General features: G+C 39.3%; 1 protein-coding gene across 1 annotated transcript; it reads right to left on the bottom strand.

Moving 5' to 3' along the window:
• Positions 1–56: 56 nt before the first annotated feature.
• On the bottom strand, positions 57–22,380 carry cers5 (ceramide synthase 5). The gene is made up of 10 exons (XM_030730269.1): positions 22,075–22,380; positions 12,208–12,313; positions 11,103–11,233; positions 10,725–10,782; positions 10,524–10,574; positions 9,106–9,198; positions 6,196–6,324; positions 5,574–5,680; positions 4,457–4,613; positions 57–971 (listed from the first exon to the last, which is right to left on the bottom strand). The coding sequence occupies exons 1-10, from the start codon at positions 22,245–22,247 to the stop codon at positions 807–809; spliced, it is 1,170 nt and encodes a 389-aa protein (XP_030586129.1). The 5' UTR covers positions 22,248–22,380; the 3' UTR covers positions 57–806.
• Between the last annotated feature and the right edge of the window lie 917 nt (positions 22,381–23,297).

Genomic DNA, 23,297 nt, shown 5'->3' with positions numbered 1-23,297 from the left:
TTCAGCTACACTGTGCGGTGTAATGTATTGAAACAGGACTCCAATAAGAGACATCGTTCAGCATCAGAATATATTTGGAAAGACATTTTTAAGGCACTCAAGTAGAAACATGATACCAGACTTTTAGCATTGTCCTCATACCTGGATTTCTCTAACAGACAGTGACATCCAATAATTTCATCAACATTTTGGTCTCATAAGTAAAAAAAAAAAAGAAAAACACACACACAAAATTCAAAATCTCTCACAGCATTGCCAAAAAAAGGTGGTAAAGGGTTAATTTACAATAAACTGCAAAGGGCAGATATGTTTAAGTGCATTTCCACTCACAGCAGGTGTCCTGCTTTTAAAAGCTGATAAAACCACAGCTATAATAATGCATTTATGTTACTATGTCTGCTGTGACAGGTACGCCCTGCACTGTCTGGTATGAATTAACCCTTAGAAACACATGATCAAGTTCATCTGACCAATAAAACTGGGAGAGAACTTTGAATCCAAAAAACATCTGAAGCACAGGATAAATCCCAACATTTGTAAAAGAAGGCTACAGTATGTAAATCACTTGCTTCGAACAACTTCCATTTCATTGCAGCTTTTACGTGTCGCCTCATCACACGATTTGGTGTTTGCGTATCCATCATCATCATCACCACCAACATTTGAATCTGTGGACTCGCTGTCAGTGTAATGTGTGTGAGAGAATGTGGGAGCGAGCCTTGTGCGTCAGAGGAATGTCAAAAGACAAACAAAGCTCTTGGAGACACTGCGAGGGGACCAACTGCAGGGAGTTTCAGGCCCCCACGTCACCAGCTGTTGTGGTTGTGAGCTCGGGCTTTGGTAGCAGCACAGTGGCCATTAGTGCCGTTTTCTCCCTTGGGGGGACGAGGGGACGTTTTGAGGTTTTCCGTGGACATGTCTGACTCATCTTCAGAGCTGCTCTCTATGTCACTGCGGACATCATTGCACACCTACAGAGACAGATGACAGGATGGCTTTAATAACAGAACACTAATTCAGTATTACAAACACTACAGCAGACTGAATGTATGATTCATGAAGCTGATGTTTTTAGCAACATAATAGATATGTTCATTGATTTTAGAACAATACCATGGCATCTTACACAGGGCAGTGACAAAGTATTTGCCTGATTTCATAGTTTTCATTTAAGTTTTTTGAACCATTCAGAGGTGGATCTGTTTTTATGCTTCTGTCCTGCTGCATAACCTGAGTGCGCTTGAGCTTCAGGGCACAAACTGATGGCTGGACCTTCTCCTTCAGGATTTTCTGGTAGACAGCAGAATTCACAGTTCTATCAATTACAGTAAGTCAACCAGGTCCTAAAGCAGCCCCGGACCATCACACTACCACCACCACGTTTGACTGCTGTGTGATGTTCTTTTTATGAAATGCTGTTTTTTATATACCAGAAGCAACTTTCCAAAAAGTTCAACTTTTGTCTCATCAGTCCACACAAAATTTTCCCCAAATGTCTTCAAGATCATCAAGATGTTTTCTGGCAAAAGTGAGACGAGCCTTTATGTTCATTCTGGTCAGCAGTGGTTTCCATCACTGTTCCAAGTTTTCTCCATTTGTGGATAATGATTCTCACTGTGGTTCGCTGGAGTCCCAAAGCCTTAGAAATGACTTTGGAATCCTTTCCAGACTGAGAGATGCCAATTACTTTGTTTCTCATCTGTTCTTGAGTTTCTTTACATCGTGGCATCATGTGCTGCTTTTTGAGATATTTTAGCGTACTTCACTTTGTCAGACAGGATCTATTTAAGTGATTTCTTGATTGAACAGGTCTGGCAGTAATCAGGACTGGCTGTGGCTAGCAAAATTTAACTCCGCTTTCCCCCCCAAAAATGTGATTAATCACGTTTAATTCATGATTTAACAAGGGAGGAGCAATTATTTTACAAAAACAAATGAGATTAATAACCTTGTTATCAGTGCAGACTCAGTGTTGGAGGGCTTTACAACAGACTTGCACTTAAAGTTAGTTTGGAACAGCAAATAATTAAAAGGATACTTCACACAAATGTGCAAATGAAGTGAGTGGTGTAGGGAGACGGTCTGGGAATGTGGCCTCACTGTGTTTGACTCACAGTGAGCAACAAATAACAAATCAAAGAGTTACGTGGAGATGCTTCATATTAAAGTCTGGTGGTTTATCTTTACACACTATTTGCCACAGGGTGGTGGTGTGGGACATTTCAACACACTCCTAACTAATGAGAAACAGTAGAACATACCTGACATTCATTACACTTTTACCACATTAGTTATCATTTACAACTCTCCTCTTACTGCTGGCTTTGAATTTAGCGCAAGAACTATCTAATCAAAATCCACTGCAGGTGCATTAAGACTCGTAGGAGTCTTAATGCAAATGCACAGAACAGAGGATTTGTGAAAGGAATCACAGCAGAGAGAGTGAACAGGAACTTACAGCCAAACACAGAGAAGTTGTCAAGCAGACAGAACAGATGCAGAGAAGCAAGAGAGCAGCGGAGGAGGGCTCACTGGACAAAGATAGACAGAAAGACAGGATCTCCCCCTCTCAATCCAGAGGGAGAGGAAGCAAACTGCGTCTGCAGAGAGAATGAGACAGTCGGGGACAGAAGGGGAGGGAAAAAGACAAGAGGCAGCAAAGGCATTACTAAAAATAGCCATGGTGTCATCTTGTATATTTCAATAAGCATTCTGTAGTCACAGACAGATGTCTGACTGGTATTAGTTTTCATTTAAAGATCTTTTTTTTTGCTCCTCCAACACTCCGTCTACCTGTTTGAGGAGCAAAACTCTGAAAAGTGCTTTTATGTTGATGCAAAAGTTTGGAACAAACAATTAGGAAAGAATAGATGTGAGACTTTTTTGTTAATCATTGCTAAGACACTAAACTCAAAACCAGCTAGTTAACAGGAAAATTGTAATACAACTGTAAATGTGCCGCCCAGTGTGTGTCAGCTACAGTAAAGTGAAACAGGCATTTGTACCTTATAACAACATCATTCTGACAGGTGACAAATACACTTTTTTCCCCGCCTGTGCAGGAAGAGTTTGGGTGTGTTGTATAGTCTCTGGCGATGTCACTGCTGAGACACTGTAATGGGTACTTTGCATTATTCCCTGACTTTTTCATTTAACTAAAAGCAGGTTGTTGATAATGAAAATCATCACGATGGGCCTTATATACAACACAATGTGTCTGTGTAGGTTCTCAGTCATCCAGGTCATGGTAGACTCAAGCTCCAGAGATTATACAACACAACCAAACTCTTCCTGCACAAGCGAAAAAAAGTGTATTTGTCACCTGTTAATGATTTTGTTATGTGGCATCTCCAAAAGTCATGAGCAATATTAAAATATACTTTCACTACCCACTTCGTTTGGTACACGTGTTCAACTGCTCGTTAATGCAAACAACCAACCAGCCAATCACATGGCAGCAACTCAGTGCAATCAAGCATGTAGACACAGTCAAGGCAAGCTGCTGAAGTGCAAAACCAAGCATAAGAATGGGGAAGAAAGGTGATTTAAGTGATTGAATGTGACATGGTTGTTGGTGCCAAATAGGCTGGTCTGAGTATTTCACAAACTGCTGATCTACTCTGACTTTCCTGCACAACCATCTCTACGTTCTAAAGAGAATGGTCCAAGAAAGACAAAAATATCCAGTGAGGAGCAGTTCTCTGGGCAAAAAAGTGCCTTGTTAATATCATAGAAGAATGGACCGAGTGCTTGCAGCTGATAGGAAGGCAAAACAGAAACTCAAATAACCATTTGTTGCAACCAAGGTATGCAGACGGGCTGAATGCACAACACATTGAACCTTGAAGCAGATGGGCTACAGCAGCAGAAGACAACATCAGGTGCCACTTCGGGTGCACCCTGCCTTGCATCAACAGTTACAGCTGCTGGTGATGTAATGGTGCGGGAGATATTTTCTAGGCACACTGAGCATTGTTCAAATACCCCAGCCTAGTTGAGTATTGCTGCTGACCATGTCCACCCCTTTATGAGCACTGTGTACCCATCTTCGGATGGCACAAATCTCAAATCATCTCAAACTGGTTTCTTGAACATGACAGTGAGCTCACTGTACTCAAAAGGGCTCCACAGGCACCAGATCTCAATTTAATAGTGCACTTTTTGGGATGTGCAGCTTCACATCGTGGATGTGCAGCCAACATATCTGCACCCAGTGTGTGATGCTGTCATGTCAAGAGACAAAAATCTCAGACAAATGTTTCCAGCATATTGCTGAATTGATGTCATGAAGAATAAAGGCAGTTCTGAAGGCAAAAGGTGGTCCTAGCCAGTACTAGCAAGGTGCATCTAATAAAGTGTTCAGTAAGTATATCTTCACATTGGAGATTTTTTTTTAAACAGTTTTTCACAACTGACCTCATTTAATCTACCCATCAGAAATCTCCTTGTGACCCACCTTGCCTCGCAGGATGGCTTTGATGGCTATACGGGCTATGAGGTAGGACCAGATGATATGCAGCACTTGGAGGACCACAAGTAAGAAGTTGAAGAGCCACCAGGACGGAAATGGCCCAACTATGGACCAGCTCTCAAACATAGTTGAGTTCAGGACCCTGTTTATATTTATTAAAAAAAAAAAAAAAAAGGAGGGGGGGGTGAACAGATGTGTGAATACTATTTACATTATAAAATCTCTTATACAAACATGCAAATATAATTTTAACCATAAGTTTAACCAGTACTCTTAAAATTGGGTCTAATTTAACATACAAAGTGGAATCCCCATCTGGAAGCCAAAGGCTACTATGCAGGCGAGTAACACAGATCTATAATAATGTCACTTGAGTGGTCGGTGAGGTCGTGTCTTCCTTTACATCCTCCAGAGTGACAGGAGGTTGTAAACAAACCCACATCCCCAGCACAGGTATGGATTTCAGCCCAGGTAGCTGCAGCGGCAACACTAGCTTTATCACTCATCCACACCAAGACACTGAATATAGCTGCTCAGGTTACTTTCACCAGTGACAGGTTCCCTATTGTCTGTCTGACTGTCTCTCTTTCTGGAAGTTGAGTTGAGCTAACATCCAGGTCTCTGTCGAGGAATAGCCGTCATCCAAACAGCTCCCTAAGCCTTAATGGCAGCACACATCTGAGTTCTGGAGCAGAATTAAAATAGTGATGAATCTGTAAGATGTCCTGAAAAAGGATTCATCTGATTCACAAAGTGGTGGTAGCTGTTTCATATTATAGCTTTATTTAAACAGGAGCGCATGGTGGGGCTTGTTTTGTTTATTTTTTTATTCTCAGGTCACCGGAAATATATTTAAGAAGAGCAGGTTAAGTGCAGCCTGTGTGCCTGTGAGCAGTGCTACTAATTACACCTGTCAGTGTTGTATTGAAATTACAGGTATCTGAAAATCACAGCAGATTATCATCTTTTTTTCACTTTAAGCTACAAGAACAAAATACACTGAAGCAACTTTTTATTCACAACGCACAAGAGGTAGATAAAAATAAAAATGCTAAAATCTATAAACACACAATATTCAATCTGAGAATGCTGGTGTACTTACCATATTGGATATATAACAAGCCGTGTGATAAAGAATACCACACTAAACACAATGAAGAGGAAGTCACACAAACGCTGGTACTTGGCATAGTTGGCCATTTTGGCTGCCTGTTTAAACAGAAAAAACATAAGAAATAAATAATTATTTTAAGTTCTGTGCTCTACAAACTGTATCACACAATCAGCTAAAAGGATGCTAATGAAAAAAAGACATCAGTTCCAATTCATCTCCATTGTTTAGGAACCCAGCTGGCAATAAGCAAAAAGCCTGCTAAACAATAAATATCCTTAAGGGGAGCGACTGAATGGAAACGGCAAACTGCTCAATTACCAGTGGCATTTTACTCTGTCTAGCATAACATTTTCTACTTGTCTTGACTATTTCATCATAATTCCTCCTCAGTGTCATATTTGGCACAAGCGGCCACCTTATCAGACCTACATTCCTTTTGTGTATGTTACATTGGTAAAATGTAAATTTAAACAGCTAATCTAAAAATATTGTGGTATGCTATGCACTGGTGATTTCGAAAGAGTTTCCAAGGAATTAACACTTGCAGCATGCAAAAAAGGAAAAAAACAAAACAAAACAAGCTTCCTGACACCACCGTGTCTAAACTGACCTCTAGCAGGAAGTCGGAAGTGTCGTGGACACAGAGGACGAGGCTTCCCACTCGCGCCATGTTGTTAACATAAGAAAAGCTGATCAGACCGACTGTAGCGAGATGATGGATGAACATGATCAGGAAATCCTAGAAAATAATTTTTTTAAAAATCAAGAGTTAGAGTACTGTATATGCATTTGTCGGCCTACCACTTTCATACTGAATTGTCTCAACAACCTTTGAATGAATTTTAAAATGTACCCATGCCACCTTTTGGATCAACTACATCCCCCCTCTGGTAATCCCTGAACTTCATCTAATACCATCATTAGGTCAGTATTTTAAGCTGCTGAATATCTGGAGGCAGACTAAATACCAAGCAATGATCCTGTAGCACTGAGATCCTTGTTCTCAGTGCCAACTACTAAATGTTTGCATGGCAACACACAAAACATAGGTGATACTCATTATGCAGCAACAACTTTCTTCATAAATCTAGAAAAGAAACATAGTAAACAAATGAAAATACTAAACAGCAAACAGTCAAGTCATTTTAAGTGGACCTATTATGCTCAATATTCCAGCTCAATATTTTCACCCTTAAACTATACTAGAGTAATTCTGCACCATTTCAAACGTTTCAAAATAGCTCTTACTCATCCAGTACTGTGCTTGGTGCAGCCATCAGTTCATCGGCTTTCTAAAATGAGCCGTTTTAACTTGTTCCCCTTTAAGGCCAATCCCTTTTTAAGCAATCCTTCCCCTGATTAGCTGCCCCTTGTTAAAGAAAAGAATCCAAGATCAATGCACAGCTATGGTTAAAAAAAAAAAAAAAAGGCACACAACAGATCCTCTTTCAGTGCATACAGATAATGTAAATGGTAAATGGACTGGTAGCCCTACTAAATTGGAGACACAGTCACAGCCACAGTGGTGTGTGTGTGTGGTTTTTTTTGGCCCAGGTGGTACAGCAGATCGTCTACCAATCAGAAGGCCGGTGGTTTGATCCCTGACTGCTATGGTCAACGTATCCAAATATCCCTGGGCAAGATACTGAACCCCGAGTTGCCCCAGATGCTTTCGAGTGCAAACACACGCACCTGTGTGTATATGTATGTTTAGGTATAGCTAAACGTACCGTACTGTATGAATGTGTGTGACTGGGTGAATGAGACTCAGTAGAAAGTGCTTTAAGTGCTCAAATTGTGTAACAGAGTAGAAAGGCACTATACAAGTACCAGCCCATTTACTATAGAGGCCGTCTGTGGTCACCTGTGAGGTCACTTTTCTATTGAAGAATGCAATCTTGTGCTAAAAACTAAAGTGCCTTCAGGATGTGCATAATAAATTAACCCACCGCAAGGAAGCTCATCTGTACGTGGTGTAGATTTCAAACTACTGTCAGTTTGTCCAAAAGCAGCCGCCCTAGCACATTCAGCCCAACAACAGACTGAAGTCTCCAAAAGAAACTAAAAATTTGCAATGGTTGGTGTATGTTTCCAAGCATTAGGAAAAAATAAAAGAAAGGCTTTGATGTCCATTACAGTTTGCCAATGAACATAATGGCAAAAAAAACAGGTCTGTTGGAATAATGTCGTCTGGACTGCGAAATCAAAACCAAAGAGGTTTGGCTTCAGTGACGACTGACATGTTTGGTGCAAACCAAAGAAAGCTTTTAAAGAGAGAAACCCAATATACCAACTGTGAAACACAGAGGTGGAATTGTTATGGTTTGTGGTTGCTTTGTTTAATGACCTGACTGTAGTTTATCAATAGGATGTAAAAACCAATACTCAAATCAAACAGATGCTGATTGCGTGATTGGTGGGATTTGTTATGCGTTTTTAAGCATCAGATTCAACACAACAATTAAAAAAAAAAAATAAAGCCTTGGATGTCATACAAATACAAAAGGCCAAAACTCGTTTCAGTTCAACTGTAAGAACATAGAAAGAACTGGCAAATTGTGCCCCAAAAGCCAAAAGTAACTTGAGTAAAGTGCAGTATCTACCTGCCAACACAGCTGTGAGAAAAAAAAAACTGACAGAGAGTAAAGAGACAGTTAAAACTCAACTAAACTAATATGTGACTCAGTGGCAGTGACAAATTAAATCAGCAAGACTTGGACATAGAGAGAAGATGCAGGTAAAAGATTAACAATACAGACAAACATACAGGCAGAGACCTGAGAGTAATGCTAAAGCAGAAGATATGCATCTGACAGTTATCGTGTAAATACTTACACAATATTTGTGTGATACGAAGAAAAGCTAGCGAAAAGAACAAGACAAACCTGCTGGAATTTCCTGTGTGAATAAAAAGGGATTTAACTTGATAAGCACAAAACCACTGAAGCAATTAGCTGAGTGGGAGCAAATATGGTTAATTAAATTAACCAGATAGGAAATCTGGCGAGGCTGCTAAATTAAAACACATGCCAGACATTTGTTCCTTTAAAAATAAAAAAAATAAAAAGTAAAACATTAAAGCAATGCGCCAACAGCTGTAACAAACCCCACCTCCCATACACTGATGTTCTTTGGAATTTCTGTAATTCTAACAGACTGAGGCCTGCTCTAGCCTGCAATCACATGACAGTTGGGTGCCTTCATGCTGAAAATGCAAGGCATTCAGACGGAGCAGCAATCGGCTTCACCCTTCTCCCTCTCAAATAATCTAACACATGTGACTCCGCTTAATTAAAACTATAAGAGTTTGGAATGAAGCAGAGTCACAAGAACAGTTTAATGTTATTTTATATGCATATATGTCAAAACTACTGCATCATACGCTCAGCCATTCTCATTTTCTCTGCCTCTGCCAAATGAGGAACAAAAGACATATTGACCAATGTTAAACAGAAAGCTGCCGCTGTGGAATATCTGGTGCGATCTGAGCTAACAATCATGAGACCAGTGTTCCTCTCACCTTCCTTTTAATGTCAGTGAACTGGGAGAACATGAGTGACCAGTAGAAGGCCAGTTCTGTCACATAGTAGTGATAAAGACCTGGAGTCATGACCTAAAAAGACAGAGAACAGAAGGACGTTTGAATGAGACCTTTATTCATTTCAAAGTGCCAGTTTTGAAACAAACTCTGCTGGAGACAGACACGCTCTCACCACCAGTCACTATGTTACAAAACATCCCAGTGTACATCCTGATCTTCACCCAGTGAATCACAGTGACATCAGTGATGTTACATGAGCACTGAACTGCTTCCTGCCAGACAATTAGTGCCGACCAGAGTGATTATAGTTTATTTTCTAATCATTTTTCATTTTGTTTTGGTTTCTTTGTCATCAGCTTAGTTTAGTTTCATTAGTTTCATTCTATTATAAACGTGCAATAAGAGTACCTCAGAGGCAATGGATAAGAAATGTAATATTGTTTTAGTTCGTTTACATGTGTCATGCATTCACTTTTGGGATTTGATCTTGTAACCCTAACCCTTGTTCAATAAAAGCTTGCTCAGCTTAGGCTATTTAACACTTGAGGTTGATGTTAGCAGCGCACGCATTAGAGCAGAAGAGCTCACAAGAGCCATATTGCGCAATAGGTGATACATGGTGGATTTTCCTAATGTCATGCAGGCCTACTGACATTATGGTTTAAATTTACACAATCACTAAAAAACACATTTGTATTCCGCAGTACATGAAGGTTTAAATTAATCTATATATAAAATCATCCATTATATGTAGTAATGTAGTTCCTGAAAAATAAGAGAATAAGGCAAGAGAATTTTTATCTAATCCCATGAATTCAACCAATATAATAATTTATGCACAGATTAACTATCAATGTATCTTTTTTTTTCCCATATAATTTTCCACAACACAGGGAAAGATAACATGCTATAGAGTGCATGGCAAACTTCAATCGTCTTGTTGCTTAAATTCTTGTTTTAGCAGTTTTGTTGATCCAGCCAGCCGACCAGAACAGAAGATCAGAATGAAGTAGTAGCTTTAATCTCAGCATAATGTGGGAATATCAACAGAAAAGCAACATCTGCGAGCTATTAATAGTGGTCAGGCTGCTTTTTATGACACATTATTGTGTACTGAAGATCAGAGGTGAAGTAAAAGCAAACAGTTACTGACAATGTTTCTGTCTGAGAGGGGGGAAAAAAAAGGCAACATTAGCTCCTTATCTGAACATGGCTATCTGTGCATCCGTTTATTTAGTGTGCCTGTTCAAAGAAAATGAAGTACAGTCCAGTCACCAAGAAATAAACAGCTCATTCTTCAAACTGTTGCTTCAATTTGGGAATTACTGCTATGGTTAGCATTGTTTGTGTAATGGACTGTATTGTAGATTTAGGCAGAGATTAGACATGCAACATACCTGGTAAGGGTAACCGTACCAGCAATGCCGTGTATCCCACAACCAAGGGGACTAAAAATAAGTAAAGACAAAAGCACGTTACTTAAGAAAAGATTGCCAACGCCATTATCTAATGACCTAAAACCTGAAAATCAATTAACGCTGGTGAAGAAACTGTAAATAAACTCATTGTATCAAAGCTTCCCTTGTGGGTGTGCTCACCTGCCACAGAAACTGGAACCCGTAGGTAAATATAAACAAATAAAATGTAAATCTCCACCTAGAGGCAGAAGAGAAGAAATTGACCATTTTAACCAAAACACACACGCACGCACGCACACACACCTAAAGTAATGCTAAGCATTAGAATACATGCATCACTTTTGACTCCTACTCCAATGTAACCTGATTCTGAATCTAAATATGAATTTAAATTGCAGGTCAAAAACAAGACAAAGGTCTTGAAAAACCAGGCAAATACATAAAAATAACAAATTAAAAATAAATAAATCATAATTCGCCCATACAAAAAGCAAACAAACCCATCTTTACTTAAGCCATAAGAGAGGTTAAAGATGACCACAACAGGAGTTAACTTACATGCTTTCACAGAACTTAGTGTGTGTACTAGGTTTATCTTGGTTCCTGCGCTGTCTGAACCAACGCTGGACTTTTCGCACCTCCCAGTCCAGCTGCTTGGATAGGCCATCCAGATGGCGCGAGTCTGGATTCTGTCATGAGAACAAAGAAAAAAAAAAAAAACATAAATAAGGAGCCTGAGAGAAATGAAACATGTTTGGTCATTTTATAAATCCAGCCCATTTATTACTTAAGTTTTCTTTGGCTAATAATTAACTAGAGCTTAAATTTGTGAGACTCGGAAGTTGTCAGACTGAGATCACACATAGTTAATAAGGATATTTTGAGAAAATGACAAAAGTTGTAACAGCTTGCTAAATGAGAATTAAGATGTTCTGGCAGCTGTTCCAAAACACAGTAAGTTTCACTGCATCCACCCCACAGTCCTGAACATGCAAACTCTGCACCGTCTGCTTCTGGAGTCATTTACAGAAAGTGAAAGAGAAAAATGCTAATAGGGAGAAATGTTTCCATTTAACTCCTGCATATAATGACAGACAGGTATTGTATTGGTCTTGTTGACTGTATAGTGCACTTGCCATTACACCTGTCATTACAACTTGTGAGATGATATCTTCAATGGATTTCTGAGGAAGTTAATTAAAAAAGTCGAGGTTTTTTTTTTTTTGAGGATGGCACATGACAGAATATTAGACACTTTTTCCGTTGCTACTGCCACCTAACGAGAGCGGCCATTCCTTTTATTCAGGGGTGGGTAATTAATCTTCCCAAGGGCGTTTTGGCAAAATTAACTGCCCATCCCTGCAATAACTTAAAAACTACAAATTCTTAAATATCATTAGATTTTTTTTTCTTCTTAAGCTCCAGCCTCTCGCAATAAGGTCAATTTGAAGACATCATTCAGGAAGATGAAAAATTATATCAAAAGTACTAAAAAGCCACTAATTGAGCCACTTTTAACATTAACACGACCAACTTTGCAGTCGTGTCCATCCTGATTTGATAGGTAATGTAAATGACTCAGTAATAATATCGAATAGTACTGACGCTACTGCACAAAAATGTTGAAATGTTTAAAAGGGGAAAAAAAAAAAGTCATGAAGACCTTTGTAATGGATGTAAACACTTTCTCCAGCACTGTGTTGGGCTGAGCTCTTCTTCCAACACCCTGCTGAATGTGGAGACTTTGGGCACAGGCACTGGCAATAAATCTGTGACAGAGATGAAAGATGGAGTCACTTTCTGTTGTTAAGGCATGCACACAAGCCATTCAGGATAAACATACGCAGACAAGTCTGACAAGATCTTTAAATATCTTTCAATCCTTTATCAGATATCTTTGTTCATGGTTTAACTACTGAGTAACACAGTATGTAATGTGCTAAATGTGTACTATTTTCTCCCCTAATAAGAGTCTCAGTCAACAGCTTGTTTGTTGTAGAAAGCCAGTTAAGTAAACATACAACACATAATAATCAGGCCTCCATTTCATTTGGGTCAGCCCCACCCCCACATACAGCTTCAGGTTAGGTTTGAATATATTCAAAAGTAATTTACAAACAAATTCTCTATCTGTCACTCGTCCATCTCTGCTGTGTATCACGCATTTTCAGGGGGGAAACCACTGAAAATGCCTGTCCAACCCTTTCTGCAGGTGAGTTCTGCATTATGACTCAACTGTCAACTTTCAGCAGGGAAAGAGTTTACCGTGAATGGCTGACTAAAATTAGGAAATGCTAAAGTCGTGTTGTGGCTCAGCAGGCAAGGCAAATGGTGTCATATGCTGAGAGCAAGCTTAAATGTGTTGCTACCTGTAATCACATACAAACAATTTCACACGCCACTTGTTCTTTTATGCTGGCCAATTACTGTAGGCTCATATTAATATGCATATAATCCATTGGAGCATGGTAGATATATTTGTCAGCCAATATTTTAAGGTGATACTGACCTATGGCAGTATATTTGTATCAGCCTGCAGGTTTTATAATTTGTGTAGACATGCTTGTCTTGTAAGTGCAACCAGGCCCCCAGTGGGCTGTTCAGTAGAGCAGGCAGCCAGGATGACAGGCTGAGGGGCCTGGGGTAAGCAAAAAAGCAAACAGCGAGCAACAAAGAGCCGCAACTGAAAATCGAGGGCTTGGAGCCATAGGGGTGTAAGTGACATTTCACGAACTTTACAGGAGAGCCAAACAAAAAAAAAAAAAAAATGACCATAGTTTGTTCTTACTTTGAATAATGATTTTATTTTATTTTTTAACAATGTTGTCTTTGTTGTAAATGCACTTACGCCCTTTTGGTATCAACTTCTTGTAGGCATTCAGGTTTAAGTCTTTTGGTTTTTGTTGAATAATTCTATTTCTATTAATATTTTACTTCTGTAATTTTGACAGTAGATAGAGCACAGCAAGAGCTTTCATTTGATATATATATATATATATATATATATATATATATATATATATATATATATATATATATATATATATATATATATATATCAATTTTGACAAAAATGTCACTTACACCCCTATGGCTCCATGCCTTCAAAATACTTCCAGAGGTTCCCCTTCAAAACCTTGAGTTTTACCTCTTCTAAAGAGACCTTGGTGTCTGATGGCTCTCTTATTCATCTTGGCCTGAGCTGTAAACAGTTTGGACTTTAATGGTGGTGCGAAAGTGTTTTGTAGAGCACTTGCTTTATGCTGACTCCTCCTCCTATTGGAAGCCAAAACAGTAACTAAGAATAAACCTTGTCGAAACCTCCAAAGAACCTCAAATATCGCAGCCCATAGCATAAAAGATGCATGCAGCCATGATGATGTCACCCATTAGTGAAGCCTCGAGCTGAGCATTCTAACTGCTGCCATCTTGGAGTTTTGAAACTGGATGTGATGAGTGAGGGTGGATGGATCTGAATGTGAACTTGCACGTTTCTTGGCTTAACAACCACAAGCCTCACAACTAACCAATGAGCCTAACCCAGGTAATCCTCATTTCTCACATTTACAATGACCAAAATTTAAAAATGTAACTTAATGTACTTAATGTACTATTAATGTACTATTTAACATGACCCGACCAGAGTGACCGAATCCACAAACAGAAAAGTGTTTACAGAGGTGAGAGGTCCCCCACCCCCCCCCCAGACCTCTACAGGAAGACTTTTTGCAACCACCGGCTGCTAAACCTCTACGGTTGCTCTACTTTTCAGACCCAGAAACTCTTATATACCATCTACATGGCAGACGGACCATTTGCTGCAGTATATTAACCAGCTTACATGTGATATGGTGCTTTCCCACAGGTACAACCTGCATTATTTTCCTTTCATGCTTTCTCTCTCTCTCCTCTCACCAGCAGCTGTAGTACGAGCTGCACTTGTGCACCTTCATTGTCCTGACTTGTGTCACAGTATGTGGTATGGCAGGTAGATAGTGCTACACTCACCCAGTGCAAATTGAAATCAACAGCAGCACAGTCTAGCAAACGCAAAGGTCAAATTTTAGCTCGATTAGCTCGTCCAGGTCGTACAGCAGTAACAACGGACGTGCACACAAGCTTGAGTTGACACAGTAATTTTCTAAGCTGCTTCTTCTGGCCCATGCTCAGTACTGTTATAATAAAATCAGTCTCATCTGGACAAAAATACTAGGTCACAAAGTTTAGGTAAGGAAGCTTAAGCTTTAAACCTCTATGTAGATAATCATATCAGTGTAATGTATTGTACAACAGTTATGGGATTCAATTTTCATTTTAACATGCAGTCATTTCAGCCTTTTGGTAGGGAGATAATTTGTAAGAAGACAACTTCCAACAACAGCCGGTGCCCTTATGTAGTCGTATAAAAACACAAGCTGTAAAATACATGCCAGTGATGCTCTGTAAATCATCACAATGCCACAAAGTCTGGAATATCATTATCCACAAACACAACTCTAAGAGACTAGGACTGTTTTTCCAGGAAGAATTTGTATTATGAAACGATAAACTGTGTACACGGAGCAAACAATAAATAGAGTAAAAAGCTTTAACACAAGTCACATGCACTGATTCTGCAGAGCATCAAATTTTTAGGAGAGATGGTCACTGTGGAAGCAATTAAGCATGATGCAGCAGTATTTAACATTTCAACTCAAAGTTTCCTCAGACTTTCCTCATCATTATAGTATAGTTTTTATTTTTTTTTTTTATTATCACTGCTGGGTCTATATGATATCCATGAGATTGGGTATCCCAGATATGATCATCTCACAGCTCATAGACGTCACACCCATCTGCCGTTCCAACCTTCTGTTTATGAGGTGCAGCCAATCATGTGCAAGTTAGCTTAAACCTGTGGTTCTCATACTGTGGGGCAAGGTCCACTGGTGGGACAGGGGTCCCTACATGCGTGATAAAACTAAAGTTTTAAGAGAAACAGAAGTTTTCTGACTTTTATTTAACCAAATGTAACATTTACCCTTTTTTTAAAAATTGTTAATGATACAAATAAAAAATAAAAATTGTGTTGCCAGAAAACGTTTGAGAACAGTTTGAGGGAAGGCTGCTTAAATGGCTTGAAAATTAACTCAGGTGCTGCACCAAAACCCAGGGTAAGATAAATAAAGATTATTTTAATCATGCAAACCTCCTCTAGTAGCGTGCAATCACAAAAATGTGGAGCTGTAAATTAGTAAATTAATAGGTTTCTTTTAAATATAATCAGATATTTACAATCATTTCATCACTACAATCATATCATTTGTTATTTTTGCAACTTTGTTTGAAATAAAAAAAATAAAGAACTAGGTTCTGTCCATTTATGTTGGTGTTTATCAATGTTTATCATTATGTCACAGAAGCATAACGACTTTTATGTCTGCACACAACACTGTCTCAAACTATCTGCCTAATGAAGACAATGCACCATCAAAACATGGTGCCCATTTTGGCTGATTAGGATCCATGATTTATAATGCATTATAATCTGATGTACAGTCTACTTATCTTTTGGCTATGCAATATGCAAAGGCTGATACTATAGATTCAATTTAAGATATAAATCTCAGCTATATAAATCAGGTCTAACAAGTCCTCATTTAGTGACACCAAACCAGATTAAAATGCAGTGAAATTCTCTGCACGCTGAAACTTTTGTATTGTCCTGGGTATGTACAGAGAGTGGTGGGAAGCTGCAATTCACCACAAAATTGCTTGGGTGCCTTTGTGTTGCATTATGTGTAAAGCAAAAGGAGAAAGAAAAAGAAAAAAAAATCCTCACAAAACCAGAATCAGTGCCTTTTGTCTAACGTGACACCGCTCAAGCACCTAGTCTTCCGTGTTTTTTTATTATCTCCTTCCCTGTGATAACCACATTTCCCTCTCAGCTCTTTGTGCTAAAATTAAAAAAAAAAAAAAATCACATTTAGTGATGAGCAATGACAAGTATTTAGTTCAAGGTAGCTCGGTTAGAATAGAATAGAATGCCTTTATTGTCATTATACAGGATGTACAATGAGATTGGAGGGCCACTCCTGTTCAGTGCCATGTAACAGAAAATCAAACTCTCTAAAATAAAAATATTATAATCTAGTATACTCAATATATATATATATATATATATATATATATATATATATATATATATATATATATATATATATATATATATATATATATATATATATATATATATAACTATATAACTTATACAATATACAAACTAGACAGTGTATTCAACCCTTCATCAAAAAGTTCAAAGAATACAGACTTCTTTCAGACATACTCAAAAACAGACTTTATATATTAAAAAAAAAAAGGTTCTTTATTCTTTAAATGACATTTAATGAGTAGTTTCACTGAACTGAATATGATACTGAAAGTAACCTGGTTAAAAAGTGTGAGTGGAGTGGTGTGATGACTGTGGCACTAAGGTTTAAAAAAAAAAAAAAAAAAAAAAAAAAGTACAGTCTTCTACAGAGAGGTTTGACCGGATAGATGAGTTCCAGGTGGTACGATGTTGTTAAACATTACTCAAAGCAATTCACATTTTACTGTGCACCTTGAGCATAAAACACTTATAACAAGTAAGGCCAACATGCAGGGATCAGTGTTTGGCACTTTGAACAAATAAAAGCTCAGAGGTTGCGTGGTGCTGTATGCGACAACGTGTGCAGGTCTGACGCCAGAGTTAAGTGCCTACATTAGCTCGCTTGCAATCTATTAAACGGTTGCCCACTCACATGGGTGAACTAAAACACGAGCTGATGTGGCACAGATACAAGCAGCGATCTAGGTTCTATTGTGAGCGACTGGCCCGCAAATTCACGATAACCCGAATCATGAATTAACAAATATCCATGCAAGTTTGAGCCTGCAGAGCTGGTTGTCAGAAAGCAGCAGCAGCAGGAGGGTAAAGAAGCGAGATGTGCTAATCTATTTATGTTAAATGTCAAAACATGCCTGTTTCTTCTCAGAAACTGACCAGCTAACAAACACAAAGCCTGTTACCAAGAGATGGGCAAGGTGTGGTCTCTGTACTGGACAGCTGTGAAGGGAAGAGCACTGGTCTACATACAACCTTGACACTGATAAACCTCCCAGTGCTAGAGTGGAGGCTGAAGCACAGGCTTGGCTCTATTCATAGCAGAGTATCCAAAGTAATTGTGGCCTTCATTTGACTTGATTTTACAGCATGTGTTTTGAAACACAAATTACTGTTAATATGGGAGCAGGACTTTGAGACAAGGTTGCATTATGTAGTCAGGACATTGAACTCTCAACAAGTAGACTAATAAAGAATATACAACAACAGTGTTTATGAAGACAGACCAAAGGAGCCACAACAGATTAGGAAACCAGGTCGGGCTAATCATTATCTATACACATCTCAGTTTGTAGTCTTAACACTTTGAACACTTACGAGGGCATGCACACACAAAACAGCCTGTCTGCTCACATCTAGAAAGTCAGCTCATGTGGCAAAGCGATGATTACGACTGAACAAGAATGAACTGGTCCAAAAAAAAAGGAGGGGGACTGGAAAGTCATAGTTAGGCACTACCTGGAGGTAGAAGACAAATCCTGCAAATAACGTCACGACTACACCGAGCCTTTCCGGGACAAAGGCAAATGTTTTTGAAGATAGTAACAGAGGAAGGTGAAATCTAAGATTTTGATACGCTATCTCATCGTCAGAGGATGTTATCAAATATTATTGCCTGATAAAATAGTAGCACTCACACATGCAGGTTCTGCAGAATGAGAAAAAGTTTATTACCACAAACTCTGAGGGGATCATGACGCTAATATTTACAGTGTTAAGAAAATACAAAGCACAATATGCAGCGTAAGTCAGTTAAATTTTAAATTCTGACATATAAAATATGTATGGCACCATGCTTTGTTTTAAGCTCCACCAGTGCTAAATTTGCTAAGACTTACTGCCCTCTTTTGCACGCCAACAACAGCTAAGGCGCAGGAGTTTTGTAGTATCTGAGCCATTTGGAATATGTTAAAAAACAATAACATCATAAACCTGCTGGCTTGTTACTTTATCCAGGATAACAGTGTTTCTAGGCTGAGAAACACAGACCCCTTGAAATGCTAAAATAAAATAAAGAATAAGGACAAAAGCTGTTTAAAACTTACTCCTACACTACACTACACAGTGACCTAAGTGTAAAGAAAATCCATCAAAAAGAGCAGCTTAAACTCAACCTGTGTGTGTGTGCACTGTGTGTGTGGTGTTTGTGCAGTGCGGCGCGGCGCGGCGCGTGCTACAGTCTGTGCTTACGTTAGAAGAGTAGGAACTAAAGCTGTGGTGTGCCGTTTTCTCCTGATTAATAAACGAATAAGCCAGTTGGCCAGTCCAAGTGTCGAACAGTGACACACACAGTAAGTGATCTCTGATAACATTAGCCTGCATCAGGCTGCCGGAGGACAGCTTCACGACAGAGAGGGCCCGAGCAGCAGCTTTGGCACCTGAGACAGGTGGCTCATTGCCATGTGCTTCTTATCAAACACCTCAGCAGCTCCCCTTCGCCACCTCCAATATCTGACTGCTCCTTATTTACAGACACTTCACCATGTCTGCATTAAACCAGTAAAATTTGGACATTTTGCTTGGAAATTTCCCTGTAGGTGTACAATGTAAAACAACCCCTAAGCAGCAATAGTACCTCCTTAAAACTAATAGAAATTTCTAATATTATATTGGCCCATCTGTCCTAGCTGTAATGTTAAGAAGCTTCCCTTCTTTCCTGTGTGTTTCTATACGTCCATGTGACAGCAGAGATGTCCCTGCTGATGTCAGTGTCTGTTTGTTGTTTGTTGTCACGCTACCTGCAGTTTCACCAAAAGAACAAGGATTATAAATTAAGCTCTACAGAAACAGTTTTGCCCCTAAAAATAATCCCTGCTAGGCATGGTAGCACTCTTACAAGTTTCACAAACTTGCTGAATGTCGTGTAAAATGATTGCACATTGAGTTCATCACGTTTTTGCCTACACATATCAGGAAGGCACAGCCCCTGAGCCTGGGCTCTGGTGTCCATTTGTGCAAAGGCGATGTTCAGAGGGAGTTTCAGTCCGTCATGCTTTTGATGTCAGGGGACAGATTTGCTTAATCTTCCGGGAGCTTAGGCCCTGCTGTAAAAACACACGGGTGAACTCTTAACCTTGTGGAAATTTCTTTGGAATTACAGGTCCTCTGAATAAAAGTTTCAGAATGACTGAATAAAAGATTATGTAAGATTTATCATTTTTTAAAGATTATTCTTCAAGGCTTTTTTTTTTTTTTTTAATTATTTGCATTTTGCTGTAGTATATGATGCATATGTTCTACCAGTTTGAACAACCTCCTAACATGTAAGTGAACCTTTAATCAACTGACTAACAAGAAAAAAATGACAACCTGTCTTGAGGTATGTAAACAAAATGAATTTAATAGTTTTGTAGCTCCATGTCACAATACAGCTAACACTGTCTATTTATTCAGCAAATAAAACGTGCAGCATGTTCAACCACAGACCCAAAGAAGTTAAGGATGGATGATATACTGCAGCATTTGGACAAATGCATCCAGACACTATATATAAGTTTTATATATGATAAGGTTTAGTGTATTGGTTAACACGGTTGCCTCACACACAAATGATTCCCAGGAGGAGACACAAACCCAGCCTCAGGGGGTCAACCATATATACATGGAAAGGGTTGCATCAGGAAGTGCATCTGTGGCAACCCTTTGGGAAATAAGGGAGTGGCCTAAAGTACCTTCTAGGTTTAGAGCTGAATGAAATACAAAACAAACACTCACATATGTCCACATACATATTCACAACTGTGGCCAAACAACACAATTATTCCACATATGAAACTTACTGTGGAAGATTTATCCTCTTCTCTGTGCACAGCAGAAGTAGATGAAGTTGTGCCAGAAATGTCTTATCCCACATTGACCAGATAACTGAAAGTGCACAATTTTTTTTTTTTTTTTTGTTCATTATCACCTCAGAAATATCAAAATACTAGATCTCCACAAGCTTAAGTCCTAAGTCTTTAACAGTGCAGGAAAAACACAAGTTTTTTTTTTAAATAAAACAATGAAATAATGGGAATGCTAAGTAATCCTGGGTAATCTGAGTCTCTAAAATATGAATTCAGGGCTTTATAGAAGCTCACCTTCATGTCTTTACAGTGAAGCAATGCACAGTACTCACACCTCAACCACACAGGTTTGCCAGGATTGAGAAACTGATAAGAATTCTAGAAATGCCAAATCTTCCTCAACACATCAGCAGTTAAACACACCCTTCAGCAAAACTTTCAATGAAAGAAAAAAAAGAAGAAAAAAAAAGAAAGTGAGTTGCCATTTGTGAAACCGACCTATCAGGTTCGTCAGTTAAACAGTTTTTAACTACAGTTAAAAATTGAGTCAGTGAGTGTGGTTTTCCTGTTGCCATGATGGTCTGTCAGCCATTGTGGCAGCAATTGAGATGAGAAAGCGTGAAAGGTTCATTTTCTTTCTAACGCCTGGAATGAGTTTGGCAGACCTGATCCCCTTTATTGCTTATTTCCCAGAAAGAACAGGCTAAACACGGCAAAGGCACCATCACAGAAACTGGTCTTTTAAAGGATGGGGACCTTTATGACCCACCAACCCACCAATAACAGTCTACAACTGCCATGAAAATGCCACATGGGGTCTTTTTAATTTAAAAAAAAAAAAAAAAAATCTGAATTAAAGCAGTAATCTTGGGTTTTCCTCACTTTTGTTTGAGGAAGAGGATCAGATATCTCAACTATGTAGCAATGGTTAAACAAATGATGAAAGCTCACTGTTGAGCGTTGACAGAGCCAAATGCCTTCAGGACATCTCTGCTTAGTTGTGTAGCAGGGCCTGCAGTTAATTATGTAGAATGAACAAAAGCACAACCTAACCTTTGTACGGATGGCTCCTAATCATACACTAGGTGACAAGAGGATGTGTCACTTTCGTATGTAACTGCAGACGAGCGGGACAGCAGCTACATGTGACAAAGTGGCCTGCACTTTTTCCACAAATAAAAACGCACAGACACGGACACACAGATTATTGAACACTGTGATTACAAAACAAGCTTGTCCTGAGATGTTAGTTTTGTTAAGGGAGTGTGCCAGCAAAATCACCATTAGCGACCTTTTCACTGTGCTAGCATTCTTTGATGATGTTTAACCTTAATTTTGAAGGGACAAAAGGACGATACTACAAAATAAACTACAAAATAAAAGTGCAATTGAGACAGCAGTTTGCCAGCTGAGTCACCGACCATAAGGAAATGGCGTTTAACGTGAGAAAAAGTTGGGAACCCCTGATTTACAAATAGTGGTCCTCCCCACTGCTAGCTTACACATCATTCCCCTGGTGGGCACAACATTTAAAGCAACTTTTGGGGATTTCTCCTTTTTAAAAAGAAAAAAAAAACCGCCATGAGAGGCTAATACAAACCTTTCGAAGAGTATCCTGACGGCGAAAATTCCCAAAGCTAGCGGCAAGGCGGCAAACAAGTGTCCAGCTTTGGGATACTCCACCCCGGGTGCTGAGTCCGCCAGATCCGCCCAGGTTACGTTGTGTGGGAGCCAGAACCTCTCGTTCCAAAACCAGGCTGAAAGAGCAGCCATGTTTCACCGAGTTCCTGTGCCCCGGGCGGTTAAAACAAGTGTTTTCTTGGCTCGAAGAAAGGATGTATGAAACTTGTTGGATGCCTACTCTGTACCCCGTGCCACTTCTGTATGCTGACTGCCACACTCAACAAGCGTGAAAACCATCGCAAAACGTGCCACGCTTCCGGGGGTGTTTTCAAAATAAGATTCATGACCGGCATAATGTTTGATAAAAGCATCATTCAGTGAATTTAATCAGTTTTCACCAGTGTTTAAAAAAAGTTAGAATTGTGGCTATAATAATTTTGTTACTTCTTCTCACTGCTGGAGACCACTGACTTCATATTGTTAAAGGCAAAACACTGCTGCTCCCATACCACTGTTTTCACTAAATGAATAGAAAGACGGGAATTAAGAATGTCTTTCTCATAAGTGACTTTTTTTTTATTTTGAGTGTTATTAGCTTTGCCTGCAGAGGTGGAGGTATGCTCTGGGGAGAATAGGAAGAAAAGTAAGACAGAATAGGGTAGAACAGTGGCAGAGTTGAAGATGCCCAGATTTTCATTGGGAGGGACCAGAAGGCACAGGATTAGAAATGAGTATATCAGAGGGACAGCTCGGATTGAGGAGATTGGGGACAGAGCTGGAGAGGCTAGGCTGAGATGGTTTCGGACAATATCGGACAAATGATGTTGAAGGTGGATCTGCCAGGCAGGAGGAATAGAGGAAGGCCTCAGAGGAGGTTCATGGATGTAGCAGAGGAGGGCATGCAGAGGGCTGGTGTGACAGAGGAGGATGCTGGAGAAAGGGTGAGGTGGTGGCAAATGGTCTGCCGTGGTGACCCCTAAAGGGAGCGGCAGAAAGAAGAAAAAACTTAGTAAATAGAAAGACAGACAGGAATTAAGTTTTTTTTCTTTTTCATGAGTCACTTTTAAATTTGTTGGCATAAACCGGTTAACAGTCATTTAATTTCAAAGGCAGCTTCCTGTGTTTAGTCACTCTCTCTGCGATTAACTTGACTTATCTTGGTTGCCGACTGGAATTGAGGAAGTGAGCCGAGTTCCTCCT

Source organism: Archocentrus centrarchus, chromosome 5, assembly GCF_007364275.1.
Source record: "Archocentrus centrarchus isolate MPI-CPG fArcCen1 chromosome 5, fArcCen1, whole genome shotgun sequence".
Classification (NCBI taxonomy): domain Eukaryota; kingdom Metazoa; phylum Chordata; class Actinopteri; order Cichliformes; family Cichlidae; genus Archocentrus; species Archocentrus centrarchus.
This window is presented reverse-complemented; position numbering and strand designations above follow the sequence as displayed.

Coding starts and splice junctions, on each gene's coding strand:
- cers5 (XM_030730269.1), bottom strand. CDS start 22,247: ATGGCTGCTCTTTCAGCCTGGTTTTGGAACGAGAGGTTCTGGCTCCCA. Junction 12,314..22,074: donor GTCAGGATACTCTTCGAAAG/GTTTGTATTAGC, acceptor TCTCTGTCACAG/ATTTATTGCCAGTGCCTGTG. Junction 10,575..10,724: donor GGTTCCAGTTTCTGTGGCAG/GTGAGCACACCC, acceptor ACTTATTTTTAG/TCCCCTTGGTTGTGGGATAC.